The 11,450-nt window shown below is 32.4% G+C and overlaps 1 protein-coding gene across 5 annotated transcripts; it reads right to left on the minus strand.

Moving 5' to 3' along the window:
- Positions 1-251: 251 nt before the first annotated feature.
- LOC134272514 (uncharacterized) lies at positions 252-11,450 on the minus strand. 5 transcript variants are annotated; one of them, XR_009993214.1, is made up of 7 exons: positions 11,032-11,423; positions 9,600-10,636; positions 7,535-7,555; positions 6,315-6,495; positions 5,621-5,731; positions 3,139-5,422; positions 252-305 (listed from the first exon to the last, which is right to left on the minus strand). XR_009993214.1 is itself a non-coding variant. In XM_062754739.1 (7 exons), the coding sequence occupies exons 2-6, from the start codon at positions 10,598-10,600 to the stop codon at positions 5,624-5,626; spliced, it is 957 nt and encodes a 318-aa protein (XP_062610723.1). In that variant the 5' UTR covers positions 10,601-10,636; positions 11,032-11,360; the 3' UTR covers positions 2,328-5,422; positions 5,621-5,623. The 5 variants fall into 5 exon arrangements, 4 of the variants coding, with proteins under 4 accessions (XP_062610723.1, XP_062610720.1, XP_062610721.1 ...); XM_062754739.1 differs by lacking the exon at positions 252-305 and having other exon boundaries at positions 2,328-5,422; positions 9,600-9,738; positions 10,093-10,636; positions 11,032-11,360; XM_062754736.1 differs by lacking the exon at positions 252-305 and having other exon boundaries at positions 2,328-5,422.

Consider the following 11,450-nt stretch of genomic DNA (forward strand, 5'->3'; position numbering starts at 1 on the left):
GAAAATGCCGAAACTTATGTGGAAGAAGTGCCATTGTTACAAAAAAACAAACTCATTAAAACTAAAACAATAATTTATTTCATCTATTCCAAAATAAAACATATTTTTTTAAAAAGCTCATATAATAATTTTTCTGCCCAATGTCAACAAAAGGCTGACAGACACTGAAGTTGTAACTTCATTTTTTTAAACACAGTACCCCTTTCTATAATCCTTGTACTGTGTTTTTTTAATACCTCAGTGATTGATTTAATCTATCAAGTAATTTAATGTAATTTGTTAACATAAATAATTAAACCAGAAGTCTCTGTCGAGACTGTAGCTCTACTGGTTTATACTTAAAACAAAGGAAGAGAAAAGTAGCAGTTGGGACTTGAGACTTTAAATCAGCAATAAATAGAACCAGAAGTCTCTGTCGAGACTGAAGCTCTACTGGTTTGAACTTATAGCAAAGGAAGAGAAAGTACTTAAGCAGCTGGGATTTGAAACTTTATAAACAGCATCAAATAGAATAATGATCGTTGATAAAGTCTCTTTATGTTCTTAGTGTAGTTTACTTGTGTGCCAAGTTATACTGAAATCAGACCAAAACTGTAGGAGGAGTAGCATTTTGAAACAATTTTACAGACATTTCTATTTTTAGTAACCACGGCAACACCATTCATCAAAAATACACAGAATTATGTATCTTAGTGTATTCTACTTGTGTGCCAAGTTATATTGAAATCAGACCAAAACTGTAGGAGGAGTAGCATTTTGAAACAATTTTACAGATATTTCTATTTTTAGTAACCACGACAACACCATTCATCGAAATCAAAAACAGATACACAGAATTATGTATCTTGGTGTATTCTACTTGTTTGCCAAGTTATACTGAAATCAGACCAAAACTGTAGGAGGAGTAGCATTTTGAAAGAATTTCACAGAAATTTCTATTTTTAGTAACCACGGCAACGCCGTTTATCGAAATCAAAAACCGATACACAGAATTATGTATCTTAGTGTAGTCTACTTGTGTGCCAAGTTATATTGAAATTAGACCAAAACTGTAGGAGGAGTAGCATTTTGAAAGAATTTCACAGAAATTTCTATTTTTAGTAACCACGGCAACACCATTCATCGAAATCAAAAACCGATACACAGAATTATGTATCTTAGTGTAGTCTACTTGTTTGCCAACTTATACTGAAATCGGATCAAAACTGTAGGAGGAGTAGCATTTTGAAAGAATTTCACAGAAATTTCTATTTTTAGTAACCACGGCAACACCGTTCATCGAAATCAAAAACCGATATACAGAATTATGTATCTTAGTGTAGTCTACTAGTATGCCAAGTTATACTGAAATCAGACCAAAACTGTAGGAGGAGTAGCATTTTGAAAGAATTTCACAGAAATTTCTATTTTTAGTAACCACGGCAACGCCGTTCATCGAAATCAAAAACCGATACACAGAATTATGTATCTTAGTGTAGTCTACTTGTGTGCCAAGTTATATTGAAATTAGACCAAAACTGTAGGAGGAGTAGCATTTTGAAAAATTGTTTACAGACAGACGGACAGACGGACAGACAGACGGACAGACGGACGGACGCCGGACGCATTACTATCGCATAAGCTCTTCTGGTCTCTGACCAGTAGAGCTAAAAATGATCCTTGCCACTCATCAAAATAAAAACCAATGCACAGAATTATGTATCTTAGTATAGTCTACTTGTGTGCCAAGTTATACTGAAATCAGACCAAAACTGCAGGAGGAGTAGCATTTTGAAAGAATTTCACAGAAATTTCTATTTTTAGTAACCATGGCAACATTGTTCATTGAAATCAAAAACCGATGCAAAGAATTATGTATCTTAGTGTAGTCTACTTGTATGCCAAGTTATATCAAAATCAGACCAAAACTGTAGGAGGAGTAGCATTTTGAAAGAATTTCACAGAAATTTCTATTTTTAGTAACCACGGCAACACCGTTTATCGAAATCAAAAACCGATGCACAGAATTATGTATCTTAGTGTAGTCTACTTGTGTGCCAAGTTATACTGAAATCGGACCAAATCTGTAGGAGGAGTAGCATTTTGAAAGAATTTCAAAGAAATTTCTATTTTTAGTAACCAAGGCAACACCGTTCATCGAAATCAAAATCCGATGCACAGAATTATGTATCTTAGTGAACAGTCTACTTGTGTGCCAAGTTATAATAAAATTGGACCAAAACTGTAGGAGGAGTAGCATTTTGAAAGAATTTCAAAGAAATTTCTATTTTTAGTAACCACGGCAACACCGTTTATCAAAATCGAAAACAGATGCACAGAATTATGTATCTTAGTGTAGTCTACTTGTGTGCCAAGTTATACTGAAATCGGACCAAAACTGTAGGAGGAGTAGCATTTTGAAAGAATTTCAAAGAAATTTCTAATTTTAGTAACCACGGCAACACCGTTCATCGAAATCAAAAACCGATGCACAGAATTATGTATTTTAGTGTAGTCTACTTGTGTGCCAAGTAATATTGAAATTGGACCAAAACTGTAGGAGGAGTAGCATTTTGAAAGAATTTCAAAGAAATTTCTAATTTTAGTAACCACGGCAACACCGCTAATCGAAATCAAAAACCGATGCACAGAATTATGTATTTTAGTGTAGTCTACTTGTGTGCCAAGTAATATTGAAATTGGACCAAAACTGTAGGAGGAGTAGCATTTTGAAAGAATTTCAAAGAAATTTCTATTTTTAGTAACCACGGCAACACCGTTCATCGAAATCAAAAACCGATGCAAAGAATTATGTATCTTAGTGTAGTCTACTTTTGTGCCAAGTTATATTGAAATCAGACCAAAACTGTAGGAGGAGTAGCATTTTGAAAGAATTTCACAGAAATTTCTATTTTTAGTAACCACGGCAACACTGTTCATCGAAATCAAAAACCGATGCACAAAATTATGTATCTTAGTGTAGTCTACTTGTGTGCCAAGTTATATTGAAATCGGACCAAAACTGTAGGAGGAGTAGCATTTTGAAAAATTGTTTACAGACAGACAGACAGACAGACAGACAGACGGACGGACGGACGACGGACGCATTACTATCGCATAAGCTCTTCTGGTCTCTGACCAGTAGAGCTAAAAATAAACAAGATAGAAATTAATTAAAAATATCATTAATCATTTGTGATTATAATGCACTAAATAAGTGATCACATCTTCACAAAAGATGACTTTAAGGGGTAGTTGGGTTAATTTTGTAAGAAATCTTCAAAAATAACAGCCATAGAATGAATTGATACCAATCAATGACTTACAGCTTCATTCTAGTACAGGGGTATTTCACTAAAATCTATACACTGTACACATCCTTAACCTTTCTGTGTCATATTTTGGCATCTTTGGGAAAGAAGATACATGACGTATGTATGTTATTTTATAATTACTGTCAAGTCAGTGATTTTAATCTGTACACTACATTTTGAATAAATCTGAAAACATATAAAATTATCTGACTCCTTAATTATCCTTAAAAAAGTTTTAAAAAATTCATCATATTATTTTCAGTCTCCATAAACATTTCTTTGTTCAAATTTTAAAACTTTAATCTTCAGTGGTACATTGTATAAATTTTATGAAATAAATGAAGCAAAATTATGGTTTGTCAGAAGAAATAAAGTATTTTAGCATAAGAAAAATAATTTTTTTCTTGTATTTCATTTGATACACTTATATAAAAAATGCGAAACTGTATTGCAATTCTAATGGTAGTGTCATTGTTTCCATATGTACATGTACATGTACATTGTATCACTTGTTTACTCATTATTTAGTTTGTTAGAAAGTTTCTGTTTTAAATTTATAATGCATGATCATTACTAACAAAAGGTGTACTACAATGTTAGGACAAAACAGTGAACAAAAAATAATTTAGTACATGTATATGAAACCTGTACTATCATTATGAACACATGAAGAAATTGCGTTTGAAAGAGAGGTATGCACCAATTTCACACTTCAACTACGCAAAGAGAAAAAAAAGCTAATTTTCACATGTTCAAACACAAATTGATAAAGAATTATTTTGATAAAGAATTGAGAATCTTCCACAATTTTAACCTCAAGGTGTTGGTCTCCAGCTTTTCTTTGTTTTGTACAAATTGATAAATAACAATGCTAAAACAGATAAATTACTACTTCTTTTTTACCTTCAAGTACGTGATGTTTATAAACATTGAGGAGGTTACATGGAGAGTTACCTCCCCCTAGATGCGTTTTCGATGCAAAAATACAGCATCTTATTTTGTGTAATAAATTTGATAAATCAAAGTTTATTCATTAATGCATTTAATCATGTAAATGAAAATAAATTTTTCAGACACATTTCTCTTTATATCGTGTATGACTAGATCTAACTTTAGTGTTGACTAACTACATGTACCTGAACTGCTAACTACAACAAGTACTAAGCCAAGATCTTGATTTTTGGTTCAATAACACTTGAAGTTTTACCCTTTTTACATTTTATGATGCATATTACATAAAGAAAGCTTAAAAAGGTAAAGCTAAGAAGACCTTAGTCAATTAGGAATGCTTGCCATGATTGTTGTTTAATTCTCTTAAAGCTAAAAATCATTAAGTCATATACTGGGTATTACATGTACTTGAAATCATATAAAAATTCTCTTTTTATTCACTCTCAAAAAAAAAAGTGTTTTAGAGTTTTGATAGCTTCCAAGCCATGTATAAACTCCTTTATTTGACATGACAACAAAATATACATGTACATTTTTTTTTATTAAAAATAAATCACAGCACTGATTCTAGTTTCCCCTTCTACAACCTTAATCAAGTGCACATACACTGAACCAACCTATTGATAAGTTTATGAACTATGTTCTGTTCTCATATTTCTCTCAAAATCCCAACTAAAATGATGCACATGTACAGAAAAGACAGTACAGAGTAATTTTTTTTTTCTTAGAAATGAATGAAAAAGTATTCTTAGCCACATTCTTTGATAAGATAAAATAGAATAAATATTAAATAAAAAAATAAAATCAAATCAGCTGCTTTATGAACTTATGTGATATTATTTGTGTTTCCTTTTTTGTTTCTAAAAGTTAAAAAAAAAGTATAAAAATAAAATTGCAGACTTTCATTCTGATGAATGAAATTCAGAATCGAACACAAAAAAATAAGTCTTTGTTAACATAATACAAGGATATGGCCTTATGCTCATTAAGTACAAAAGCATCCTATCTGTATCAAACCAAAACTGAAATGAATACAGACAGATCTGAACCAATGATGGAGACTTTCAGCCGTCCATTAGCACTTTTATAGGACGGATCCTTTCTTCTCCAAGCTGTATGATGCTGAATGATTTATGAGGTTTACAATGGAATGACTTTTCTCTCAAAGAATTACACAGCTACAAAAAATGGTTAAATTTAATCAAAATTCCTTATGTACTACTTATCTTTTTTTTTTTTTTTTTTTTTTTTTATAAATTTCTTTATAATATAGAAATCTTTCTTCCCTAATCTGATGTCACAAAACTACATACATACATAATAATGAGCAGTACTAATTTAATATGTTCATATATAGAATTTCATTGAAATATTACTTGTTAAGTTTTCTTCACAGAAGCTGTGTCCATTAAGTCTTCTATAGACTGGCTCAAACTTGATATATCAGCTCTCTCTTTTGAAGAATCCAGCTGGAGCAAGTCTTGTTCCTGTAATGTTAATTCTGAGAATACACAAATGAAATGTAATTTTATAAATATTTAAACTACAGGCTTACAGTAAGAGACTTCTCAAAATATATCTACATGACAAATTCTTTTAAATTGTTGCATTCAATAGTGAATACGGTTTTACATTTTTACTACCTTGAACTTGCCCAATGAACTTGGGTCAAGATCATGATACACAACTTTCTAAGTACCTTCAATGGAAAGTTATGCACCAGACACAAAAATGTTTTCTATATGTGACCTCAACTTTCCAAAATGAACTTGGGTCAAGTTCATGACAAAATCATTTCAAAAGAAATCTGTGTGGTCTCTCCATTTAGACTTCATTGATTATATGGCAGACAAGATAGCACAGACAGATGGACAAACAGATAAGTGCATTTCCACAAATAAAATAAACATTTTTTCTATCAAGAAGTTGATTCTTTCATTATCAGTCAGTATGTAATAAAGCATATTTTAAAAAAAATCAAGTTTTAAAAGCAAATTTGGACATCTTTCATTGTAAAGGAGGTCCAAAACATATTCAATTTCCGTCTTGCCACCATATAAATTTCCCGACCTGTAAGAAGTCTGTTAGCTGACTGAGCTTCATCTTGAGCATGGCCAACTCCTCCATGATATGTGCATAAGTTTCCACATCAATGACCACCACATCCTTCCCATCTATCTGCATGGTCTTCACTTCCTCTAACCTTGGAAATGTAGAGGTCAACTCTAAACTAGCCTCTGAATCGAATCTTCTGTAAAAGTAAGATCACTATTCACTATGCATTGAATATTATGTGAACAAAAACTCCATTAATTCACAACTTTATGGTTTAGAAAAATGTACGTTCATCATACATTGTCGTTTTTATAGGAACATACTGGTATTTCATGAGAAATAAGATTGAGATCTCAAATACTTGCATGTTTCAGAAAGAAATGAAATGACAAAGTGTGCAGAAAAAGAAAACTCTCAAGTCTCTGTTAAAATGTGTAACCATGCATCAACCACTCATTCTGGTGTTCAACCATCAAACACATGCATTTATGTTAGAGGCAAAAAACACAACATTAAATTTTTTATGCTGAAATAAAACCAAATGTTTCTGGGTAAAACACAAGATAAACTGTGCTAGTGCAATCAAGAACTCCCCACCCTCCCCCAAAAAGTGAAAAGAATCAATTGTTTATCAACTTATCTAAATAAATGTGAAAGACCTATCAATTTAAAAAGAGTACCATACATAAATGTGTCAAATCCAACTAAACAATGAATAAGACTGATGATGCTAGTGAATAAGAATGTGGTGGGGTATCAAAAACTATAAATCACTAATAGGGGTATTTATTTCTATCATAATCATTACATAATTACTAGAAACCAAGGGTGTTCAATTGTTGATAGTTTCTTTGCAAAAATATTGATTTCAATATGAGGAAATTTTGACTTCTTTAATGCTGGATTTGCTGAAGGAACATATTCCTTTTCTGGAAACAAAATCATGATACATGTTTCAATAATGACACTAAAACTGTAACAGAACATAAAAACTTAACTTGGGAAACCATGCATTTATACCATATTTCTTTACATGCTGGTTTCTCTTCCTAAACTATGCTTTTTGTACTGTATATCACACTACATTTCAAGCACAAGTTTTGAATAATATGTAGACTTAATTAAACAGGTACTAGTTGGATGTTGCATAAAATCTAAATATTTCATTCTTAAAGCTGGGTATAGGGATTGGGCAATGACATTCCCATGATGCATAGGATTTCCTTTTTACTTACACTTTCATGATGGACTTCGGCCTAAGCACAGAAAACAAAGCAGAATAAGAAGCTATAGAAAAACTAGTGTTTTGTGAGGACTTTGTCATCTTTTTGATAATATTGATTCACAGACAGATAGACAAAGTGAATTTTATTTTTCCATCATGCTCTGCAAGGTGGTTCAAGACTTGTAGAGCTAACTAGCTCTATATTTCTTAGAAAATGGACTTTGTTAGGATACTATAGTAGTATCAAGTACAGGAAACTATGTGAAAATTAGGGGAAAAAATGTACTTGGATATGTTTATCTAAGAATTTTAAGCACTATCAATGTTGTAGAATATTAATTATCATCACTATGCATTATACAACCACAGGTCTAAAAGGCTGTTGTATACATTACAGAAGATATTGATTATCTATTTGTTCCATTTAATGAAAACTTAATCAATACTGCCTACAGGAGCTGTTGCATGGCTAAGGTTAGCATGTCAAAATTCAATTCATCATTACTATACATAAAATCATGATAAATTGATGCCATTTAATCCCTGTGACAGTGTGTACATGACCAAAGCTTGTGACTTGTGCAATATTTGTTAAAAAAGAAAAAAAATATTTTAGAAATCTTTAAAATAATTAATCCATTGAACCAAATATTTAAATTATTTCAAAGAAAAAAAGTGCTCTAAAATAATTAAAGTTTCTACCATTAATAAAATCTTGATTCAAAACTTTATAATTTCTCTAAGACCAAACAACAATGTATAGGCTTAGCTGGATTTTGTCAAAGAGCCAATGACAAAAAAACCTTATTATTTAAAAATAGCACAACATGGTACAACAAGTTGTCTGGTATAATGGAAGCTGACACAGGTAAACCATACAACATCACTGTCTGCTATAAGCACCATAGTGAACATATTGTAAATTCCCCATCTGTACTTATAACTTTAATGTATACATCAATACTGATACCAGGTGTATCTTCCAGCATACCTCTCAATATAGGAATATATTAAAACGAATTTATACCTGGTACTTTTTAAAATTAACAACAGAAATGTTCAATATTTACATAAAATGTCCAAAGAACTTCATGAAACTTACTTGTCTTTAAAAAAAATAGTTATGTAGTAAATGAATAGAAAAGAAGCACTGTATTTATAATACTGTTATATGGATATAAAAGGACTTATGACCATACATATATATATAAGAAAAGTTTTAAGAGATTGTAAAGTACTATAAAGCCACGATTCATCATGGTGTTCGATAAAATGGCAGCTGTTTACAATGATTAAAGCTATATAGCACACAGGTACACATATCCAGTTTTCTTTTTAGTTGTACATATAAAGCTATCATAAATGGTTCATAATGACATACTGGTCGATAATTTAACTTTGTAATCATACTTTAAGACTTTAAACACCATTGCAATCCTGTTAACTTATTTTCAAAATTAATAATTTTCCATGAAATATTCAATATTCAAAAATCAAATCGAAAAGTGACTTCAAATTTGAAATGTTACAGGTACTTCTAAGGAAAAAAGTATATATTACAGATTTAATCAAACTTGAAAGAATGAAAAGTAAAAGATATGAGTTATAAAGCTGTGCAGGATAGACAACATATCAGAGGAAATTCTGGCTGCCAATGACATGAATGCAAAGTCTTCTTTGAAGAAAAATGGCAATGTCCATTGATGCAGAAAATGAATAGCTGTTAAGTATTCTTTCAAGATGATATAACATTTATATCTAAAAGTACATCAGGACCCAATTCAATGATTACTGATTAGGGTAGAGTGCCCAGTTTACAAAAAATTAAATGCTACAGTCATGTACTGGGGGTACCTATTTCTCCTGTACATTTAAAACATGCAGAAGAAAATATTTTCATTGATAAGTTTCACCTTTTATTATTTATTGGAAAAAAATGTTATTCAAACAAGATATAAACCTACTGGAGTTTCAGTTTGTGGTTAATGGAATCTTCAACCATGAAGTCTAATTTTACCACCACCCAATCTGTGAAGACTTTGGATCCCTGCCTTGTAATTACCTGTTGGACTTACCTGAGCTCCTGCGAGGCTCTTTTCGAGCCGGCCAGTTCCAGATTCACACCATCTGGACTGACCGTATTTTGACGAATAGGCGAGCATGGTAGCGATTCTGAGGTTATCGGAACTGAGCTCGCCTCAACTTCTTCGGCTTCTATTCCAGAAAAATCAAATTGAAATTGAAATGTATCATTATTATGGTCAACAATGCTAGCTCTACTTAATCTGTTCCTCAACAGAGACCCTGCACTGCTCATAAAATCTACAGAATCAAATGCAGCAAGAGGAGCTGATATGTTAAAGTCTTCACAAAAAAATTCTGAGGCCTCACTTCGACATCGGTCCAGGCTATTGATCAGTGTAGCCGTCCAGTCTAGACTGTCCGTAGACTTACAGGACAGTCGACTGTGTCTACCAGAGGCTCTCCCTGGTTTCTTTAGACTGGACTTGAGATAGATAATATCAGAAAAACGATAAGGCCTGCTCCTTGATTGAGCAGTAAACTCACCGTGAATGTCATGTGTCTCGTTTTTGGGGTTAGCTATCGTTTTGTCCTCGTCACTGTTTTGATATGGCTTGGTTTTATCACAAAATGTTTGACTAGAGTGACACGATTCCTGAGCTGGCAGACTCTCTATCCCACTATCTGATGCTGACACAACCTTCTCTGTCACTTTTGAATCTGAGGTTATGACCTCATCTGAACTCTCTTTTGAGGTCACTAGGTCACATTTCTCACTATCTTTACCCTCTTCACCAGAAACAACCTTTTCTTTGTCCTTGACCACTTTTGAACAGCACTGTCCTTCAACATTTCCATTTGATTCTTTGACAATTTTGTCCTCTTTCTCACTTTCATTATCATAAATAGACAGTCTATCTTCATCATGATTGGGTGATCTGACAGGACTATATTCAATGGTCACAGCGATTCCATTCTTGTGCTTCTTGCTATGTGGGGACTTCTTCTTGGCATTGTCTACATCATGACCTGACTTTGAATAACATGCCCCCATTGAATCTGTGTCATAAAGTCATTGGTAATGAACTGTCTGAAATAAAGAAAATCAGTAATATAAGTTATAAGCCTTGAACAAGAGATTTGCAAAAAATGAAAGAAGCTATTAATGTCTACACAATATATACACTGATAAATGAAATGTCATGACTGTTAACCTATAGGTATAGCAATTACCATGTTACATATTTATATCCAACACATACATGTACTTGGCAAAGCCCAAGAGTAATAAATAATCTACATTCTTCTGGTGATAAACATCATAAAGTAATTTATCTTAATTACACTGAACATCTAAACACAGAGTGCATGCAAATACATGTATCTATAATATACACAATACAGAAAATTTTATGACAAAATATTGATTATAAAATATTTGTAAACAGTGCATATACAACATGAACACATAAATCAATACTTTACCTCACAAAAACCGTTTAATTTCTAATTTAAAATAGCAGCTTGCCTCTGCTCAAAGTTTTCACATCAAAAGCTTTGTTTGTGTTGTAAGATAAGGTCCTACACCAATGCCTGTGAAAAGAAATAGGGGAGATATTACTCAGAGATTGATACAGATAACCCTCCCTAACAGCTGCTAACGGGGGTCACTGCCACAGTACAAAACAGGCTCCATCACAGGGCACCCCCCTCTCTGATCACCTCACTGAGCCAACAGACAGTGTTAATACAGGACTTCCTCACTCTGATTACTTAATTAGAAAGCTGCCATTAAGTTACTTAGAATTACATGACTGTGAATAAAGGCAGCAATATCCTCAGGAGAGCCATTAGTTGGAGAGCTAAATGTGTGCAAGGCATGGATCTTAGATTTTGTGGGGTTG

Source organism: Saccostrea cucullata, unplaced genomic scaffold, assembly GCF_032062105.1.
Source record: "Saccostrea cucullata isolate Sc308-1 unplaced genomic scaffold, CSIRO_AGI_Scuc_v1 ctg8060, whole genome shotgun sequence".
NCBI lineage: Eukaryota > Metazoa > Mollusca > Bivalvia > Ostreida > Ostreidae > Saccostrea > Saccostrea cuccullata.